Raw genomic sequence first — 23,421 nt, 5'->3', positions numbered from 1 at the left:
GGGGGAGAAAGGTGTGTTATTGAGTCGTGTATGTATGTTAATGTATCAGCCAGGAACGCTGCTGTTCATCTGTATGCAGATGAGGACAGCTCATTACTGAGACCATTAATAAACAACACACACACACACACACGTGCAAGAAGAGACTCATAGCTCTCGTCAGTTTGGCTGACTGGGGTAAAATGAAGAGGAGCGGATGTAAGGGTTGAGCAGTGGTAGGGGAGGGAACAGTCTTCCTCACACAGCAGATGTCCACTGATAAACAATAAGATGGTGTAATAACGGCTTGTTGACCAGATGATATTTCACCAAGCTGAATACTAATACTGATTTATATCTGATCTGATATCTGGCCGGTATTATTCTACATTTTGAATGCTATTTTTTCTTATTGTCAGCAAATCCCAGGAAAAACCAAAACCTAGAGTGTGTTAGTCCATTAGACTTCTTTACCTTTTCTGTGTCACTCAGCTCCAAGGTGCCTATTGAATATTTAAATCTTTAATTACAACTCACAAATATTCAGTTTCATTTTGTAAAAAGGCTCCGTAATTTCCTAAAACAACCGGTCACTTGGTTTTTGTTTTTTTTCTTCTTTCAGTAAACATTACTCAAACAGGAGGAAATGGTGCCTTTGTGGGGAACCATTTCCAGCAGCAGATTAATCCACATTTGTTGCTCTAGTGAATATTTAGGACAGCAGAATGGTGTGTGGTACTGAGTCAAATTAAACTACAGTGTTAGTTTATGGTAATGAAAGAACATGTCATCCAGTGCAACAGTGTGACTCAATGATGTGTTTTTAATAGTTATTGAACAACACTGGAGCTCTGTGGTGCAGAGGAATAAGACATGTCAGGCTTTGGATACACATACACAATACTTGCTAGCAGCTTCAGCTCATTGATTGTTTTGGGTTTTTCATGGGATTTGTTGACAATAAGAGAAATATGGATTAACACCAGACTTGTCCTTTAACATGTTTAAGACACGACATAGTGACTGTTTCATTCTTGAATTGTGCTCTCCATGTTTTAAAACAAAACAAACAGGACGCTAAGTAGATGTTATATTACATTCAGTTACCAGCTATCGTCATAATTTACCATTAGTTTCAAGTTGTAGCGGGTAATATGTACTCGCTATTTCATTTAGATCAGAAAAGACTTACCTACAATGTGACAAGATGTCAAGGAAGATAAAGAATGACTTCACGATGTCAGAAAATGCCTCTACGTTCAAAGAAATCACCTGCTGAATACTACTCCACATTGTCTGAGAAAATAAGTGCCGTTCAGTTTCTCTTTAACGGTACAAGAGAAGATCGGCCTCTTCATGACTTCATCAGCGCTCATTTTCCAAGAGTCTTTATGAAAAGTGAAGACAGACAGATTTACCATTAGATAGCTTCCACAGGTCTAATATGAATCCGCTCTTCTTCAGTCCTCCAGCACCACAACAAAGAGATGTAGGCTAACCAGTGATTATACCATTGAGATTTTATGGTAATTGAAAATGAGGTAATGTGAGCTGGTGATGATAGTAATTGAATAGGAATTATGAATAGATTAAAATAAGGTCTCATTTGATCATTTGTCAGAGTTGATTCATGTGCTTGGCTACGGTGAATTAACAGTCTCAGAACAGTCTCCGAGCTGATTAAAATGACGAGTCACAAGTTCACAGGATGGCTCACATTCTTGCTTATCTGTAACAGCTTTTTAAATTGGACGGCTTGGAATGTGAGCTCAAGAAATCTTATAGAGTATTGCCATTTTTTTCCACCTGGAATCACATTTAACTGTGAAGCAGAATTAGGCAACTTTTTCTTTGTTTCTTGGGTATAAAACCCGCCTAAACATTTTTTCAGAAAAAACTGGGAAGCTGTTGGAGCTTTGCTCATTTCATTCGCCTGTAATTATCGACTTATTCCATTTTGAAGGATAATAACCGGTAAAAAACTGAAGCTGTGCCAACTCTCAGAATTTGCCCTCCCAGGTAACATTTTCCTGATGATTCATATTCGGTCTGTACAACAAAAAGCTGCATAAAGATGCAGCGTTTTATTTCTGATCTGCTCCACATGGATGTGCTTAATGAAATTGGACCCTGAGGTATGTGTATGTCAATCAGTTAAAAAAGCTACAATGAAACTGGTACCTTTCATGAGCTTCAATCAGCAGCACAGAAATGGTGCACTAAGAAATTAAACATGAAATGAAAATAAAATAAAATTATTACTCAAAAGTAATTCATAAGATTAGCTAAACCATGTAAGGTAATTAGTTGCCAGTTAAACTTTCCTAGAATGCTTTACAAGGTCCCAGTGCAGTTTACTATCTGTGTTGACTTCAATGAATGAACACACTGGGCAAAAAGCTTAAAATATTGAATTGCTTTTTATATGAGTAGGTGACTCAGTTCAGAAGAAAAATAATGTGGCAGGAATATGTTTCAAACAATCCAGAGCTGCAATGAATAATTAATAAATCCATTAGTCGATCAACGGAAAATGAAATGATGGCTCTAAAATATGAACATTTGCTGCTTTTCCTTGTCTTAACATCGTTGTAAACGGAATATCTCTAGTTTTGGAATAGTCAGTTAATTGAGAAGAGAATTATTACTTGCAGCCCTAAAGCACTCCAGGGGGAAGAGTTACAAAGATAGATGTAAATTTTGTCAGCGTCAAGGCTTGAAATAAACTGGGTCATAAGAGCTGTGGTCAGACTACATCTTAAGGCAATAGTGTTTCTGTTAGGAATGGCCACAAAGAAACTGGGGCGGAAAGCCTGACACCCCTCTGGCTGCATCTACTACCTCCCTGAGCTCTCTCTAAGAATTCTGGTCCTTGTGTGTCTTTTTAATCTGTGATGTGATTAATCATATAAACGGGATGAGGTTGCACAATTTCGGTCTCTCCTCAAAGGCGTTCATGACGTTGCACAGAAATAGGTCTTTGAAGAGCAAAAAAGTCTCTGAACATCTGGCCAACCACTGCATAAAGTATGTGGAATCATCAGATTGTCCGTTTTGGAAAATTACAAAACTAGTGGGAGGCAGGTCCACCTTTGTAAAAGGGGGTCTCAAACTCTGTTAGACAATGAGACCTGTACCACAGACACGGCATCTTCCTCTTCAACATCATCTTGTCGGTTCATACTAGTGTCAGAATGAGAACAAACAAGACACCCTGGATCTCACTACACAATGAAACATGAATTTTAAACCAGAATTGGAGATTCCACTGAGGATTTTCTTCAGCGGACTAACAGAGACCTGGCATTACCATGTATGACTCGAAAATGAATCCTTTTGTCTCATGTGCAGTGACAACAGCAGAAGTTGCATCTTGTCAGTGCCATCTGCCTTTTTTAGGCCCATCAAATGCACCTTGTGATGAGAGAATTTCACTCTAGGTTGAAGCCTCTCTGGCTTAATGACGCAGCTCTCTGGATAGCTTGGCTGTTTCCAGACCTACGTGGACGCTTCCAGTTATTGTCAGTGTGTGTAGTCCTACTGGCTGGCTGCCTGGTTGCAGTGAGGAGGCTAATCCAGTGTGACGAGCCCACGGAAACTCCTCCTCTGAGAACCCTCTCTAATAGACAGATATGGGTCAGTGCTGCCACATGGACTCATTAGAGGACCTTTAGAGCTAATCGTGTATGTATACAGTATAAATGGCCTTTTTTTTTTTTCTTTGAATGGCAATGTTTTACCTTTTTTAACTGGTTAAGCATTGATATGAAATACAGTATAGACCAAAGTTTTCTTTTAATTTAACTAGCAACATAACCCCCTATTCTAACTTGAACCCATAATTAAAACTGCATCCCACTAGCAGAATCAACTGATAGTGGTTGACGTACAATTTGCTAACTCAAAAACTGAATTTAGCATGAAATTTCTCTTTAAAAGGGCTCGGGGAGGTGAGGTAGCCTTAAGGCTGAATGTGCAGTCAACTGCAACACTGATTGATATTCAGCCTGTACTAAGTTTGTGAAAGCTTTTCCATTTCCAGTTTGAACACCTGTGGATTATTCTGACTTATGGAAAAATGGATATGTGTTTCATTTTTACAGAAGCCAATACAGTTGTCAATCTGAAAGAAAAATATTTAGGAAGAGCATGTTGAACAATTGCACTGGGCATTACTAGGTCTTACCAAACACTTTAAATAAAATATAAAATATATTTTTTATATATATATATATATATATAATATGCATGTGTGTGTGAGTGTGAGTGTGTATATATATATATGTACATATGTATAAGTGTATGGTGTGTGTGTGTGTGTATGTGTGTAGACTATATATTTAGCTTTTATGTGTGCATCTGTTTTCTTTGCCTCTGTTATGGTCGGTCTGTGATTTCTCACTTCAGTCATTCCTGTAGCAGAGCAGCTCTCATTATTAGCTGAACCATTTTTTCATTGTCATATACGCACTGTTGAATTATGTATTGTATTCCTGCTCAGAGTGAAGAATGACATGTATGTTAAATAAGAAAATAGAAATATGACTTGAGAATTCTCTTGTTAGCATTTTTTGTGATTTTTGTGTCATCATCATCATCATCTTCAGCCTACCTGTCTGCAAATAGTGTCTTTCTGTCTTTTGTCTATTCAGAGTTGTTCGGGCAACAGTGATGATGAAAAGACTGGTTTGCTGTGTCTTAGCTCCAGTGTCATTGAGGTCTTTGCTCATAAATTAATCTGTTCATTGTTTGCAAATGTTTGTGTTTGTCCAATTGGTGTGATAAAAGGCGGTTGTAGCACCCGGGACCTCATTACTGAAAGTGCAGGTCTCCTTAGATGCTGATAACAGCTATAGGGGTGTGTTTATGTGTGTCTGCTTGTGTGGGTCTGAAATGCTGAAGAGAGTGATGAGGACAGAGATGACATGTTGAGGTAGTGTTCTGACAGCCTAGCATCCCTAGGGATTACGTTCATATTGGACGATTCTGCCGGTGCCAACGTTCGCTGCCCCTTTGTCGAGAGTTGGAAAGGGGTGACTGGGTGAGACTGTCCTACCCTTTAAAAAGGAGCCCACAGGTCGTGTGTGCCAGCAGCTTGTTACAACCCATAGTTAACGTTTTGTTGTTAGCAATTATGGGACCAAAAGAGGAAGTCAGGTGACGCAGTATAAAGAGCGACAAAGTCTATGTTAGGAGGAGGCTGTGGTGGATGGATGGGTCAAGAAAACACAGGACTTTGACAAAGGATGCCGCTGTTTGTTTCCCATTTGAAACCAACACCGTTGTTTCTTTTATCCATGACTGTACCACAACCTTAACTGCATGTTTATTATCGTAACCATGACAACGAAAGTCCTCTAACCTTAATGAAGTACTAATTTTAAACCAAACCACAACCTTTTACTAGACCGTACCAAGTAGGTTTCTACCTAAACCTCCGTGATCTTAGGGATAAACGACCTAAATGGTCATGCAGGTTGAAGGATGTGTTGGAACTGGTCGGTTCTGAAGTGTGTAACTGAAGCCTGCAACTGCCATATATTTATATAGAGAAATAGCTGCTCTACTTCTGTCAGTCACTGGCTGATCTATTAGTGGTTAAATCTGTTTCAGGAAATTTATTTTTTCATTTTTTGATTTTAACACTTTTGGTATCTCTTGAGTGGCCAAAAATGTTGTTTCCCACAGGAAGTGTTGCATTTTTCAATTCCAACATTTTATGGATGGAACAGACTAATTGTGAGGTGGAAGGATGACAGCTCAGATTTTAGAGGAAAAACATCTCAGTGTGATGTTCCTGCTGCCAGCACGGCTTGCCGGTGTTACACACTGAGCAGCAGTTGGCATGTTGTGTTTGATTTGCCTGCCTGCCATCTCTCAGCCACGTGTTTGTTGTTTCCTCTGATGTTTGGGTTAAACTGGCAGAGCAGCTGTCATGGCTGCTCCCATGAATGTTGACACTGACAAAGCGGTAAATAAAGGGATTAGAAATGGCTTAAAACGGCGGGTAAACAGTATCATTCATGAGATGGTGGCTAATCTGAGTTTAGGTGGATTTACACGGCAAAATGAATCTTCTATTTGAAAAGACAGAGGATAATTGTTTACGTCTTGCTCCTTTTGTAGGAATTCTTCTTTGCCAATCTACTTCCAGATATGTTGACTGAAATGAAAGTCTCGTCTGTTTCAAATTTTCCTTTTTCTTAGTGTTGTTTGTTTCGAAAACAAAAGGTCTGCTGAGATATGATGCTTTTTTTCTTGCAACAAATCTTGAACATTGACATTTGTTCTCATCAGTCAAGTTACAGTCCAACACGTCCGTGGTTGACAGGTAACGCTCTGTATATTGAGGACATCAGAAACCGATTCTGCCAGTAAATTTTGTTAGTTGTGGAAGTTGTGTTGTGTCCACGTGTGTGTTGAATGAATCTTCTTAACATTTCTAGATTGTTCTCTTCAGTGGACATCTTTGTCACTTTCTCTTAACCTAAATATCTCACCACGATCTTTCCCTGCTGTTGGACACAGTATTGATCTGGTGATTAAAGCTCTTTTGACCGTTGCACTTGTAGAATTTCTCTGTTGATCAATTGCAAGCTAAATGCCTGAAATAAAAAGCTGTTGGTCTTATTTCACTGTATAATCCCGTGTACGGATCTATAGAAAATGATCAGCTGTAATTCTACACTAGTACAGTTTGATTACTCATTAGTATGAGCTAAAAGTAAAGTATAAATTCAATTTTACAAAACTCTTCCTGTCTCTTCTCTTCTGGTCAGGATGACAGTTCACTGAGCAGCGAGGAGGAGGCAGAGATGAGCGAGCCCGCATGGCTAGCAGCTGATCTGGGAGCAGCGTCTGACCTGAGCCCGCCAAGCCGAGGAGAGGGGATGCGCCACAGTCCCCAGAACACACACAGCAAGGAGGACGACGGTAAGGGCCGTGAAGATAATCAAGATAATGTCTTATCTGCTATTCATTTCATATTGCTGCTGTTGGATGCAAGCGTTGTTCTTCAGGAGCCAATAGGAACAGCCTTGTTCGTTTTTTAGAGTTTAGAAAAGGGCAGAGTAAACCTGAAGGTCACAGAATTTATTCAACCCAAAAAGGACCAACTATCTTCAAAATAAATGTAGAGGTTTTATGAGCAGCGTTTTACTATCAGTCCTTATTTTTTGTTTAATGTAATGTTTTTGTCGAATTTGTTTTGTTTATTATAAAGTAGTGAGACTATACCTAAGATCATCAATAGCCCTTTTCAGCCCAAACACAATGTCTTTCACACTGAGCCCTGGGTCAGATTTGTAGGGTTGAACAACTAAGCTAAATTTTCAGAGTTTGGGGGGTTTCAGGTGATGGTGGATGGTGGATGGAGGGAAGAAATACCTTGTTCATACCTTTTTTACTAAAATGAAAGAGAAAACATGGAGAGGCACCATGGAAGAGTTATGATTTATAATTCAGTGTAGGATTTTTCCCGTTGATACCGTTACCGCAACACTAGACGGATGTGTAATACGTGATCAGGCTGTATGGTGCTTTCATTATATTCCCTACTATCTGTGTTTATATTGTTTCATCTAGTTTGTGATATAGTGCAGCTGTATGTTCTGCCTTTGGTAGATGAGTGTTACAAAAAAACTAGCGAATAACTGAGACCGTTTCTTCAACTCCCTTAATGTTGGCTTCGCTACCAACAGCAATAGCAGTACATTTTGAACAAGGTCTCATTTGTTTATGCTCACTATGCCTGAAAGTCCCAATTAATTTGTAAGTGATATACAATAATTACATTTAGTTGTTGCTGTTATCTTCAACATTGCTTTTAAAAACAAGTTAAAGTTTTTAGCGTCAGTAGTGTTAATGACAAGATGAGCTTCGGCAAAGAGCGAAAAACAAACCGTGACCTACAGAATGTGCATTAGTGTGAACTGTCTTTTTCTTGGGTTTCCATTGTGCCTATACTCTCTTCTGTTACTTTCTCTCTCTCTTTCTCTCCATCACTGTTACTCTGTCATAGTTTCAAGCTCCACACTTACTATGGCATTCTTGAAAAATCACTGTTTTGAGAGTGTGTGTCCCAGGCTGAAAATAACAGGGACTCTGGAAAGTGAATTAAGGTTAAGTATAAGGTGATCCCAAACATACAGTACAAGCAGCAGATTGTGTGTATGTGTGTTTGTGTGTGTTTTTTTATACACATTCAGTTGAAGAGTTTTTCAGCCCATTTGTAGTGGAAACCAGGCTGTTTGATCCTTGGGGAAACTATATAATAAAAAGGTAGAAGGTATTAAAGTGGTCTTGTTATAGAAGCTTTCTGACTGCAGGTGGTTCTGAATGACCAGCTCCATCCTGACCTCTTTGTTACCTCCGTCCCTCAGAGTGGCCTTTCTCTCTCTTGTCGTTCCTTCTGTCGCTTCATACTGAGCTGTCACTCTTCTTCTTTTCTCTGCCGGCCAGTGTCCCTTTGTTTCCCCCTCCTCCCACATTTTCTTGCTTTCCAGCTGCCTCTCTCTCTCTCTCCTCTCTCTCCTCTCTGGCTTTCCCCCAATCATACACAATATTTCCTCCTTCTTTTGGTTCTTGCACTACTCCGCTCTCTCTGTCTGTCTCTCTCTCTTTCTCTAAGCACTGGCAGGCTTCCCGTTGTGATGAGCGCTCGCTTTGAAGACAGCCGTATTGTTTCATAATGCCGCAAGGATACAGCAATTACTTGCTAATATAACAAGTGGGTTGTGTGTATATCTGTGTGTATGTGCCTGTGTGAGACCTATCCCCTGCATATTTGAATGGTACTGTAATGTACTGTACCTGATACTGAGTCACTGCGTGTGGCTGTGTTTCTCTTCCACTCCTTTAAAGTGTTACTGAGCAAAGATAATAGAGCAGTAGTGCAGTGAAACAAGCCCGTGTGTGTGTGTGTGTGTGTGTGTGTGTGTGTGTGTGTGTGTGTGTGTGTGTGTGTGTGTGTGTGTGTGTGTGTGTGTGTGTGTGTGTGTGTGTTTTGGTCCTCATAACCTCAAAGGTTTGCTTGAGCATTAAGACTTGGTTTTAGGGTTCAGGTGAGAATTAGGTTTAGGTTTGGGTTAGGATGAGGGGCTAGGGAATGCATTATGTCAATGCGTGTCCTCACAAAGATAGAAGTACAAAGGTGTTTTTCTGTGTGTGTGTGTGTGTGTGTGTGTGTGTGTGTGTGTGTGTGTGTGTGTGTGTGTGTGTGTGTGTGTGTGTGTGTGTGTGTGTGACTACAGTAGGTACAGTGTATAAGGCCTTGTCATTAAAAGGTCAATCTGTTCCCTACACCTCATATGGAAGCCAGAGGAGGGTTGTAGGTGTCCAAATGCCACAACACTCAGAGGAGCTGAGAGGCAGAATTGAAGTGCCTTTCCTGCTCAATTAGACTCCAATCCAAGGAAACTGCCAGGCAGCAAAGCCTCCTCTTATTTCTCTAATGCACAGGAGTGTTAGTAATGTATAAAACACTCAGGTTGGGTTGAGGTTTAGTTGGCTAATGGCCAGATGTCTTGACAGATACTTCAATCTATAAGAAATCTGGGAAATGTTCGAGGGTCTTGAAAACTGATTTTTTATTTCCCCCCCCCCAAATGAAATCCTGTGCTTGAAAGTGCCTCAACCCCGGGGAAAACCCTGCCTCAGACTTTTGTTTGTGATTTACTCATCGTTTAGATTAAGAAACTTGCTTCCTGTGAAGTGTGGTTCAGATCAATGTGTCGCTATCACAAAACAAAACAATTCTGAGGCATGAAATTTCAAGCTTTTCTTTTTTACATTTAATGTTTAAATGAGTCTGACATCCGCTGGTGTTGACATTTAGTTTAATTTCAGTGGTGCTTTGCAATTACATCACAGCCATGGACCGGTCAGACAACACCGAAGCCCTATACAGGGAAGGACAGAGCCGGCTGTTCTTTCAATGTGGGCACTATGCTGCTACAGATGTTCTAGCAATCGAGCGGCAGTGTTATTTTCTTTGCCGTGGTGTGCTGGCGAGGCGGCATTGGAACTTGTGGTGCTGGTGATGAAGGCCAACTCTGTGGTGGGGGTGGAACTGGACAGGGTGGAGAGAGTGATAGAGAAGAGGATGAGAGGGAAGCTGAGCTGAAAGTTATCATGGACAACCCCTCTCATCCTCTCTGTGACGAGCTGAGGCAGCCCAGGAGACTCATCCAGCCACGTGCCTAAAAGCACTGAGTTGGCTCTTTTGTGCCAGCGGCCATCAGACTCCACAACGCCACAGCACCCAGCACCTCCTACCTCCACTGACAGAGACTCACAACATACACCACTCACAGCTTAACTGTCACCACCAGAAATGTTGCACAACACACTGACATTGCATATGTATATACACATGAACATTGCACATTTAAATCTTATCTTATCTTTCCTCATCTTTAATAGAGCTCTTCACAGTAAAAGCTGAAATATTTTGAACGCAAGGGGATGGAGGAGCGGCTGCTGTTTCAGTTTGAATGCACAACCAAAGAGCTTGTGGTTGATATGAATGCCAGAGTTAATATTGGGTGGGTGTTTTCCTAACCAGCAAGCTGTTAGGGCATTTAACTGGAGTAGGTAGCTCTTTTCAGCACAGCAGATGGTCCGTACACACACGCACACACACATACACACTTACACACCCATGTCCAGCTCAGAAGCAGCCGGTAAATCACTTTTAAGAGCTTCTGACCGCCACCTTGCTTTCCTTCCTTTCTGCTCCACTCAACTTAATGGTGACAACTAGAGTGAAAAGCTTTTATTGTATGATGGTTCAGACTGGCAGTTTGAAACCTGTGGCTGGTGGCTGACTGATGAGTCCAGGAAAATTGGTGTTAGAAGTTGCATAAAACAGCCAGTGGCCTTACAGTCTGGTGAGCAGGAGATTATTGGACAGAATATCGGAGCAAGTGAACTGAATCAGAAATGTATCACTACCCTCGTATGTCCCTGAGGCGGGCACTTATGTGTACACTGGTAAAGAAAAATTATACACTGGCAGGTCAACATTAAAATTGCTAAAATGTTTTATGTCATCCACTTTCTACACTACATGAAGCGGGATGAACGTGTGTTTTGCTAAAAAGAACAAGCACGGTTCTTCATTCAGCCTACCCTAAACACATTTAATCAAACTTGACAAAACAGTTGTCGTCTCTTGTACTGTATTCTAGTCATGCAGCTAATGAGATGCATTTTGCTGCTGTCTCATAAATGAGAAACCAATGTCAGTTTTTTAAATACCTAATTTTAAATCCGGGACAGTCATTTTGATGTTGAGTCAGTTTTGGTCCTTGAGATGGTCAGACAATCTTTCCTTGAAGCATCCCTGGGAAAATGAGCGTGACTCCCTTCATTTCCGAATACCTTTCCTGAAAGATATGTGGTTTTCATCCGACAGCTGCAAAATGAAGTGCTAGTGGCAAACCAGTGCACTGCAGCTAGGGCAACCTTGACTCGAGCTGTCACTGTGAATTTATTCAGCTAGTGCTATAGGATCCAACCTTGGATAGAACTCATACTGGCCAGCAGGCGAGCGGGTTCACCAGCTATGCTTGCACTTGCAATAGACTCATTTCATGACGCTTATAGCTTTCTGAGTTTGTGTGGGCATGTATGAGAAACTGTGTGAGTGTGCTCTTTATGCCTCTCCACATCACTCTGGCTCCAAGGGTCCGTGCCCTTGAGAAGTGGCCCCTCCACTGCCTCTCAGTCCTGGCCAGAGAGCATCCTCTCAATCCCCCCTGAAGCTCCAGAGAGAGATTCACACAGATCCCCTCTGTGCTGCTCACCTACCCGCCTGAGAGGCTCCTGTCTGCTGTATAGCACAGCAGAGTGCCCGTAGAAAAGGGTTAATGATAAAGAGGGCTTGTCACTAGATGGAGATGACATTACAGGACCTCTCCACAGGGGATAAACTGAAGAGAGGGAAGGAAAAAACCGAGCGTAGTGGATGGAGAAGGAGAGAAAAATGGAGAAAGGATGAAGAAAATGTCGTGTACAATATAGAGGAGGAGAGAAGTGCGTGGACACAAGAAGAACAAAATGGCGGGGGATAGATAGGCCAATATATTGATCTACTGACATACTGAGCTTGACATTGTCTGTGACCACTCATATTAAAGTTGTTCCAGTAAAACTAGTTTCCTTCTTTCTTTCTAGTGGAGGAGTGACCAGAGGAAGTATAAAGAGACAGTGGGTCGAACAGATTAGTGGACTCTCATCCTGACATCCCTGCATGCCTCTTATCTCCTGTGTTTCCCTCCTCTCTGTCTCCTTCCCTCCATCTCTATCCATCCATCATTTAACAGGCTAGCTTTCAGCCCTTCTCTCTGTATTCTGAATGTGAGCATTGATCAGATTCAGATCTCTGAAGATCATTTTTCACTAGCTTATACAGAAATTTACTGTTCATAAGCTTTAGCATTTTTCATCCCCCATCTCCCATGCTGCCACTTAATTTCCTTCTCTTAGATGCACATCATTATCTTGGTATTATTTAGAATTCTTCAGTAAACTGTTGGTTGGCAGATCGTGTAAATTGTAACCCCTTTACAGTAAGCCGGATCATCTCTATCACGAGAAAAACTGAATAAAATATGAGATCTAGTGGTATTATCTGGAATACTGAGATATGCATACAGCTAATCCCAAATAAGACCCTAACAAGGATAACAGATATCCACACTGTGTGAAAGACTTAATGAATGCACCTGAAACAAGAAATGAACATTGTCACCTGCTGCTTTATCTCATCCATATCCATATTCATATCTTCACCAGGAGCAATGGCAGACAAAAATGACAGGTTGATGATTTTATATGAAACTGTAAAAAAAAAAAAAAAAAAAAGAGCCGATAGCTTGTCTGTGCAAGCAGCTTCAACCCATAGTTACGTTTTACTGTTAGGCAACCTGTAGTGGCCGTAGTAATTATGATGGGACCAAAGATGGGAGGAAGTCAGGTGATGTATAAAGAGTGACAAAGTCCATCTTAGGAGGGGGCAGAGATGGAACACAGGACACGGATGCGGAAGACCACTGTTCATTTCTGGTTTGAAACCAACAATCAACATTTTTTCTTATATCCGTTATTGTTCCACAACCTTAAACACATGTTTATTTGGTAACCATGATGATGAAAGTCATCTAACCTGAGTGAAGTATTTATTGTAACCCACATAATGCTTAATCGCGTGTTTATTATTTTAACCATGACGACGTAGGTCCGGAATACTGGTGCTGGTACACTCCGCATGATTATTATTGTAAACATGATAGTGAAGGTCTGGTATACTGTGCCAGTTTATGAAGACAGGCAGGAGTGGTAATGATCTCAGGTGGAGGTCTTATTTGACTTGTCATAATTATTATGTTGCACTTGTGTCTCTTAGCGACATGACCTAACATGTGGTGTTCCTTAAAGCTCAATTCTGGGGCCTCTGATTTTTTACCAGCGTTATATACTAAAACAATGTTAATTTTTATATTTGGGCAGGTGCTACACAGTGTTTTGGACCTGATGTCTAAATATCTACAGTATAGTACAATTTGTCTTTGTTTTACAGCCATGTCTGTGTGGTTATTGTTTTCATAAACAGTTTCTCAACTGCCTTTCAAGAAAATGAATGTATCACAACATATCCACTTCACAATATTGACATGCTATATTGTGACAAGCTCTCCTTACTGACAGTGAGAAACTCATACAGTATGTGCTCTTGTGTCAGCTAGATTGTTACTTTAATGGTCTTTAGTCTACTGTAGTCTACCCAAGAGCCATGTTGAATTTCAGGAAAAAAATTAAAATGCTGCTACTTAAATATTTACATGAACCTGGAGGAAAGGCCCGATACTACTGTTTTTAAATCTTAGAATGGGTTACTAGAATCTTTTAGAATTGGTGGTGAAACTGTTTTCATCACCTTACCCTTGTCAGTTTCAACACTAATATTGTTTCATTACAGTTTTTATTTTGATTTTATTTTAATTATTCTTAATGTTGGTCATTTCATTTTTCACCGTCCTGATAACTGCATTTTGGATTTTCTTTACAATATCTCAGAAAACAGGAGCTGCCTTTACATTACACAAATAGTTGCACCCAAATGTTGAAAACCTTGCACTGGTTGTAGTTTTCAAATGTACAATCGGGGAGACATAGTGTCAGAACAGTGACCAGGTATTCACACAGACAGGTAGACATTGCTATAACAGGTAAGGCAGTCAGGCAAACAGGTGGCAAAGCAGGCAGTACACAAAAATGCAGATGGACAAACAGGCAGCAGTCGCTCAGAGATGCCGTCAAGTGAAGAGTCAGGTAATCGGGCAGGAATTCAGCCAGACTGCAGTCCATAAAGACACGAGGAGAGCAGAGTTTACCTCCCAGCCTGCCTCCCTCTCCCCTCAGGGACAGAGCCCCTGCCACAGTCACAGTCTCTCACACAAACACACACACACACACACACATCAATGCACCAAACCATGGTGGTGTACACACACATACCCACACTAAGAGGCTGCACGTCTAGAAATCTCTGTCACTCACACACATGCATGCATGTAGAAGTGTATATATACTGTGTACACATACACACACACACACACACACACACACACACACACACACACACACACACACACACACACACACACACACACACACACACACACACACACACACACCAATGCACCAAACCATGGTGGTGTACACACACATACCCACACTAAGAGGCTGCACGTCTAGAAATCTCTGTCACTCACACACATGCATGCATGTAGAAGTGTATATATACTGTTTACACACACACACACACACACACACACACACACACACACACACACACACACACACACACACACACATTGGTGCTGTAGGCCAGTGGCCCACATGGTCTAATGTGTTAAAGCGGTGCAGCAGAGGAAAGTAGGGCAGTGGGAAACAAACGACAGGATGACTTTGATCCCCTTCCTCCTCCCTTCCTCATCCTCCACCACCCCCCTCACCCCTGCTACCCAGAGTCGAGTGGGGGTATGAAGAGGAGGGGCAGCAAGGAGGGAGAGGGTCTGAACTGCGGGATGGATGGAGGGATGGAGGTCAGGCATGCATCTGAATTAGAAAGAGAGGAGAGGAGTGAGCATTGGATTAAATCATCCTCTCTGTCACTAGTAAACTGGATGCTACTGGATGGAGGCCAGCAGACTGAAACTCGCTCATTTCAGTAAGATGAAACCAGTGCACAGCAAAAAACGAAACAAAAAAATCTCATGAAACCAGGAGGGATGGTAATGATGTGTCTGCATTGTTTGTAGGCAGTTTATTATCCTTATGAAATATGCCCATAATGGATGATTCTCCTCCACATGATTTATGTCCAATGTCAAAGTCCATTGCCAATGCAGGAAGCAGAGTGCCCCTTTATTTAGAAAGGTAGAAGGGTAAAGGTGTGGAGGTCAAGATGGTGGATGGGTTAGTATGTCAGACTTTCATTCTGCAGACTGGAGTTTGCCTTCCGTCACAGTCCAACAATCAATGCTGTTGTTTTTCAACGGTAACTACAGTGTTTTCCTTGCTTGATGCCACAACATTACTGTAGTTAATTTGCCATTACCACAGTTTTTCCCTAGCATTGACCCTACCATAGTTTCCGTGCATAAACATTGTAGAAATAAATAATTAACATTAAAAAACATGAATTAACTTAATCCAAGGATTTAAGAAATAGTCCAGTATCAGCATTTTGTCTGGCAATGGATTTGTTGAGGGTGACATTTTTCACTCATTTCACCAGCATGTCTTTGAACATGGCTGGAAAGCTAAGGTTTAACACCTGTGAAGGAGGGTGTCCCCCTGATGACCCCAATGATGCTTTTTTCTGAGATGTTCAAGTCAAAAAACAGTTTAGTGTGGACTGAGGTCTCATTTTCTTTGTCAGACTTGTGAGTGTGGCAGTAGCTAAAATTTCTGACATGGTTCACTACGAAATCCATTATGAGTATTTTAATTGAATCGAAACTTTGTGAGGTTTTTAAAAACACATTAAACAGAAGGTAACATTCTGCAGCAAAACACTTTGGATAAAAGCTTCTGCATGGCAATTTACTGCGCCCAGTGAACTTTAAATTACAATAATGTGTCTTATGAATATTTCTTACGTAAATGCCTTTTTTTTTTTTTTTTTTAAACAAGCAGGCACACACACACATATACACACACTTTTAGATCATTGTGATGTCAGTCTGTTTTAGGACCAGTGGTCAGCTTAATGGAAACAACATTAAAAATGCACAGATGCATTAACATGGGACATTTCTATTGTGCAGACTCCATGATTGTGTGTTTTTATGCCTCTGTGCCAGCAACCCTGCAAAGGCATAAACTGATTTTGGGTTTTCATACAGACGTCTGTACGTCCCATTCTCGTGAACGCAATATCTCAGGAACGCTTTAAGGTAATATCTTCAAATTTGGCAAAAACCTTCACTTTGACTCAAGGAAGAACTGATTAGATTTTGGTGGTCAAAGGTCAAGATCACTGTGACTTCACATGTGTCCCATTCTTGTGAACGCGATATATCAGGAACACTTGGACGGAATTTCATTACACCTGGCAGAAGCGTTCACTTGGAATCGAGGATGAACTGATTAGAATTTGGTGGTCAAACGTCAAGGTCACTGTGACCTCACAAAACACTATTTCTGGCCATAACTCAAGAATATATATGCTAATTATGGCAATATTTCACACAGATATCTAATAGGATAACAAAAACACTTTTCTAGCCATTATTCAACGTTATAACTCAGGGACAGAAGGATTTCACATTTGGTTTGATACTGAATTGGGGACACTACTCTTGGGTGCCTAAGTGTGTACATCTTCTGTGCTGTTGGGTTGAAGATGTGTGCTAAGCATCCACTTTTTAGAATTTGTAGCTTCTTTGCAGCAACATCCATATTTAAAGCATCGTCTACTGTCATGGCTACAACTTTGTGTTCTATCAGAATCAGCTTTATTGGCCAAGCATGTGAACACATACTAGGCCTGGATGCAAACTGTAGCTTTTTCCAGCCTGGTTGGCAGAGGCATACAACCGCAAGGCAATAATTCTAGTTAACCAAAGGCGTCTGAATGTGGTGCAGGTTTGTTAGTGTTTGTACATGCTCTTTGCATTGTGATATTTGTGTATTTGATATACAGTATGCACATTCATTATTTTGTATATGTTTGTAAATGTTTTGCATGATCTTATCTAGCTGCATATAAATGTACATTGTATTTTTATATATGCTCTTTGCAGTGTGTTCGTGTGTGTGTGTGTGTTGGTGAGGGATGCTCTCTGCTGAACTCTGGTACAGTAGCTGCTTAATTATTAACGCCGCCCCCCAGAGGTGTTAATATACATACACACACCTCTTATGTTCTGGTATGTTTGTGCAGTGTGCGTTTGTGTGTCTGTTTGTTTACACCATGATGTACAGTATAATTGTGTATCTAAGTTGTAGTTTTTCCTGTGTGTGTGTGTGTCCCTCTGGTAAGTATAGTTAGCTGGTTGATTTGTAGCAGAGTGCAGTAGCCTCCTGCTGAGCTTTAATGAGGTTCCGAGCTGTGAGACACTGAAGCCTCTACAACCTTTTCAGAAGTGTCTGAATAAACTTGATCACTCAAATCAGAATGGACACTGCTTTTTCCTGCATATGAAATGCTCACCAGTGTAGTGAAAGTATTTAGTAGCTGCATCTAGTTTGTTGTATGATGTGCAGTATTTTGTGGAAATGACATTAAGTCAATTTAAAGCAGCACTCGCAATTTTCTTAACCACTTGCAACAGTAATCCCAGCTGAAAGCAACAAGTTCAGGCCAGTATCTATGGGTTATGGAAAGTGTAGAAAATCATTAATCAAAGTAGACAAAGCAAGCTGATGGAAAAACTAGTGAAATATCACTTCTCAAAATTCTTCAGTATCACTATATAGCAGTTAAGTCTGTGGTGTTTTTATAAGAGTTAACTTAGAAGAGTAGCGGAACAGAGCAGTGAACTTCACTGTTTCGGCAAGATGTTCTAGCCCTGCTAGCGCTGTGGCTCTAGCGATGGCAAGGTCAGTTTTCTGGAGGTCAGTCAACCACTTTGGTTTAAACTGAAATTTCTCCACGACTACTAAATAAATCACCATGAAATTTAGTTTAGACATTCATGGTTTCCAGAGCTTGTATCATAATGATTTTGATGATCCCCTGACTTTTCCTCTAGCGAGACTATGAGGTTGACATTTGTGTTATTGAGTGAATGTCGAGACTACTATTGGATAAATTGCCATCAATATTAGTACACACATTCATATCCTCCTCCGGATTAATTTTAAAACTTCAATGACTTCTTAACTTTTGATCTGATCTTTGTGTTTAGTGCTAATTAGCAAATGTTACTATGCAAACATGCCAAACTAGGATGGTGAACATACAGTATAAAAAACACCTGCTAAACATCAGCATGTTAGCATTGTCGTTGAGAACATGCATGCTGACATTAGCATTTAGCTCATAGCACCACTGTGTCTAAGTACAGCCTCGCAGAGCAGCCAGCATGGCTGGAGACTCTTTGTCCTGTTATCTTAAGTTAAAGGCTCCATATTGTTGGTTCAGTAGTTATATTAGTTCTTCAGTTAATCGTCAATTGGCAGCAGCTAACCAGAGCGGTGAAGCTGAAGAGACAACAACTGGACAAACTGTCTTCACCAGAAATACACTCAGAATTATCTGTCTGCTCAATAGACAAAAAGCATATTTTATGGGCTGCTGAGTAGCTAATGTCAGTGGAAAACGTGAGGTACACAGGTTTAAAAGTACGATAGAGTAAAATCAGGAAAAGTTGAGTATTCCCTCCAAAGATTTTTCTGGCCACGTTGAAGCTGGAGGCATCAAATGATTTTTTTAGGTAGTAGAAAGAGTAACATGTTCTAGAAAGTTGGAGATTTGTGTGATTTGAGTTGCGGCCTGAGGATTGTTTAAACGGTTGCAAAAGAGGAGAAAATACCTGAATAGATTCAGACTGTAAAAGAACAGCTTCGGCGCACAGATGTGCTTCAGACAGACATTTTTCTGTTTGGATTTACACATTTATAGAAAAGGACGTGTATCTATAGGCTAAAATCACAGAGAAATCTGCGTTCATAGTCCAACATACTGTATTTGGATTATTTTTGTTCTTCAGAGTGAACTGAGCTGAAGACTAGGAGGAGAACAATGTCCCTTCCACACTCCTTGTTTTTCCTTTACAGAGATTCAGAAAGTCACTCACCCCGCATCCTTCACCCTCCACCCTTTTCCTGCCATCCCCACCGCCCCGCTGACCCAGTTTATCAAACCCCGTAAGGTTCAAGGTGTCTGCGTGTTCACCATAACGAGTGTGTGTGCGTGTTTGTGTGGTTGGGGGGTGTTTTAAAACCTTGGCAGTGTAATTGTGTGTTCTCTTGTTGTTTTATGGGTTGGAGGGTTGAGCATCCAAAGGTTGCTCAATAAAATGTGTCCCAATCTGAAATTTGTACCCATGTTTATCAGCCAGCCCCCTCCTTGGGAACATAAAGCACCATGCATTAACACACACACACACACACACGTACACAAACGTGCAGTGTCTTTTAAGTTAGCGCAATAAAATAAAGAGACAGATACCCACCTGAGGGAGCACCTCACTCTCCAGCAGTAGGACGGCTGTAGTGGGACCTTTCTGGCTTAGAGCTGGAAAGAGAGAGGGATCTATGTTTCTGTTGTCATGGAGAAAAAAAGAATTTAATATGATAGGATGTCTGGGCAGACCATGTCTCTGACATGTACGAAGGCACACATATAACACACACAGTCTGTTCAGTACTTTACTGCAGACAGTGAATCTTTTTTTAGGCTTTTATAAGGACGCATGATTTTGTTTTGCCCTCTAGTTAAATACTGAGAAATAGAGCAATAATCAGAAGCATTAATTTAAAAAAAAACACAAAAAAAACAAAAAAAACAGAACAAATTCAGGGCTTATGTTGCTTCCCTGTCATGTTTACGACTTATTAGCATTGCGTCTTCGAACAACTCAAGATGGTTGTGTCATTACAGAATCAGTCGTGTGAGGACTAATAATACAGTGCATTGACAATATAGCGCTTCATCCATTAAATATAGGTTTAATTATGTGCATTGACACACTTTGACTGACTTTCACTGTCTTTTCTGTTTTCGGGCACTGCTGTCTTATCAAGCGCCAAGTCAGAGCTTTCAGAAAAATCTTCAACTTCCCAGTTGTAATTACAATTTCAACTTTTTGACGTGAAGGCTCAAAATTACAATAACTCCGACATGACATGATAAAACTTTTTTCCGTACGTTGTTATGGAGACATTTACTGTTTACTGTTATCTTCAAAGTTTGTTTTATAGAAGCTTTGACTTTCGGGAGCTATTGTAAGTTTTTAGCAATTTGCTAATCTGTTTTCTTGCCCGTGCTTCACTTCTCATGCAGGACCGATTCTACTCCCGATGAAGAAAAAAGGGTGCACAGAAATCTGATTGCCACAAAAAAAAAATCTGCTGCAGCCAATTTTTAGCAGGAAATTGTTGGTGTATTGTCGCATTCGTAAATTTAGCGTTTATTTTGGGTGCAAAGCGTAATGTTAAAAGTTAGAGAAGTGAGCAGTCCGATGGCGGCTAATGTGCTTTATCTGCTGTTCTACTATGGCACTGCATCACACAATATATACATTAAATCAATCAGAGATGAGACAAGATACATATCTGATAGTAGAGTGTGGTCGGTGTCTGTGACAGAGTGGAGGTTAGAGAGACATATAAAAGATACGAAGAGACAGAGATGTACAAGGAGAATGATGCTGGAGCAGAAGCAGTGAACCTAAAGACCAGAGGCTAAAGAGAATGAATGAGAGGAGCTGTGTAGGAAAGAAGAGGAGACTGAGTGGGGACTTGCCCTGGAGGTGGCTGAAATGAAACAGATGTTACATAGACGGAGGGGTGGAGGGGCTCTAACCCTCCACCCTGATGTTTAAGCTTCAACTCACTGTGGACCACTGAACATCCGCATCTTTCCCTCCATCTCTCTATCATCCATCCATCCACTGCCCCAAACTCACTCCTCCCGTTTCCCTTTATTTGTTTCTTTCTTTGCGTTCGTCTTCATCCCTTTCTCTCGTCCTTCTCCATCCGTCGGCCCGTCCTCCCTCATTCATTCATATACTGTAGCCAGGAATAGTTAAACAGACACAAACAAATATAACCTAAACACATTTAGCCCTGAAAACAATCCTCATCTTCACCCTCCCCCTTTTCTACACACACACACACACACACACACACTAACAGATCTAGGGATAGATTTGCACTTCATCCTTTACACATGTTGATGTACAAGACAGACACACCAACATTTACACACACGCATACAGATTTGTGAAGGATTACCAACCGCACATCCTGCACATCTCTGAGCTGTAGTTTAGATACTGTAGCTATCCTTCCATCTCTCACACACACACACACACACACTCACACACACACAAACCTCCTACACAGTTGTCATCTGTTGGTTTTAGCAGCATCAGTAGATAAATCCTGTCCTAACACCATTAGTTTTATACCGGTCTGTATATTCAGACTCAAACATGAGTAATCTGTTTAATGTAGTGTGAATATATGTTTGAAAATATTTTACTTTTTTGATTCATGTCCAGCAGGAAGTCCTCATATGCCAGAAGCCAAATTTTTAAAATTTTGCAAAAGGGATGAGAATGGATTTTCTTCCCTGGTCAGTTTTGACCTTTTGCGGTCCATTATCCACCATAAAGCTTGACCTCCGGGTTGTGAATCACTTTCTGCAGGACATGGAAAATGTCAGCTGTCAGTCAAACTGAAAAAAAAATCAGTAGACCTCAGAGGATAAGAGGCTTATGCAGGACACCAATCGGAATCACCTCAGTGTGATACTGAAGTTATACTGCAGCTGAGATGCCATCATTTCTGTGTCAGTGTGTCTGCATGCCAAGCAACAAATTAGGTTGAAGTCTGCTTCTGAGATCTGTGCCATTAAAATCCCTTTATTAGCACTAAATGCAAAAGAAACCAGAACAGACAACTGATTCCCTACGCGAAATTTAACTTAAAATTGAGTCTGTGGGTGTAACGGCGAGCTGGCGACGTTTGCCCTGCCCACGTGCCCAGTGATTACAAGTTACAGGTGCTAAATAACCGTAATGTCATATTTTAGGAAAAAATGTTCATTTGACTAAGCATTACTGCAAAAGTCGTAATCAATAAGATGATCAACAGAAGTTGTTCATTAACAATTTATTATATTTCAAGCAACAAAGTTGCTGTTTCAGCTTCTCAAATCTGAAGATTTGCTGCTTTTCTTTGTTTTCTATCATTGTAAATTGAATATCTTTGGCTGCCAGACTGTTGTCTGAACAGTATGAAGATGTCGGTTTGTGCTCTGGGGACTTTTGAAGGATGATTTTTCGACTATTTTTTAACTTTTTATTGGCTAAAAAAATTACTTGGTCTATTGAAAGAAACAGTTTAATCTAATCATTAGTTAATTGCACTGTGTAGGACTAAATATTTGCATTTCCATACTAAGAGCAGCAAAAAGACGCATACAAGTAGACATATAACGTTATACAATCAAAATAAGGCAGTAGTTGAACACCCAACACTGAGGGACAGTCAAGTATAAATAACAGAGCGTGAGTGCTGCGTAAAGTGTCTTTTCAGAGTCAGACTAAACCCAATTATAAGAACCCAGCCTAAAACCCTCAAATCCTTTTACACTCCGATAAGATTCTTTCTCTGACGTTACAGTCAGAAGCATCTCACCCTTACCTTTAAAAACGTTTACATTAATAAGCAGCTGATTATTTTTTAATGAGTCTCCTGTTGGCTCTTCACCCTGATTAAATCAGAGCTGCAGGGAATTTCGCTTTCTCTTGTTAGTGTATTTGTTTATTCCCTCCCTGCTTACAACTTCCTATCCTTCCTTCCCTCTTGTGTACCTTCCATCCTCCACATCAGTGTGAGATGGTTTGTTTTCTTTGTCCAGCTCAGCCATGGCTCTCTTCTCGTTTGTCTCTTTTCTCCGTCCTACTTCTGTTTTATCGTCGCTGATGAATGAGAGAAAACCATCAGACTCTAATTCTTCTGTTTTTGGCGTTAGTCATTCCCTCGAACACAAACACACAATCTAATCTTTGTGTTTCTCCCTCAATCAGATAAATCTCCATTCTGCTCATTCTTTCTCTCCTTCACTCTGGTCTCCCCATTCAAACCTCATCTACCTTTTTATTTATTTATTTATTTATTTTTGGTATTCCAGCTCTCCATCTGAAAGAGAAGCAGAGAGAATAAAGCTGTGCAGAGTCAAGGGCAGCTCGTCAT

The 23,421-nt window shown here is 40.7% G+C and overlaps 1 protein-coding gene across 3 annotated transcripts in view; it reads left to right on the top strand.

Annotated features, from left to right (window-relative positions):
• The window catches only part of LOC120803607 (nucleolar protein 4-like), a 166,592-nt gene that overhangs the window by 84,993 nt on the left and 58,178 nt on the right, over positions 1 to 23,421 (top strand). For all 3 annotated transcript variants that reach the window (XM_040152228.1, XM_040152227.1, XM_040152226.1), the window contains one exon: positions 6,759 to 6,912. In XM_040152228.1, the coding sequence (XP_040008162.1) occupies positions 6,759 to 6,912 (154 nt within the window). The remainder of the gene's footprint in view (positions 1 to 6,758; positions 6,913 to 23,421) is intronic.

The sequence above is a fragment of the Xiphias gladius genome, chromosome 18 (assembly GCF_016859285.1).
Source record: "Xiphias gladius isolate SHS-SW01 ecotype Sanya breed wild chromosome 18, ASM1685928v1, whole genome shotgun sequence".
NCBI lineage: Eukaryota > Metazoa > Chordata > Actinopteri > Istiophoriformes > Xiphiidae > Xiphias > Xiphias gladius.
This window is presented reverse-complemented; position numbering and strand designations above follow the sequence as displayed.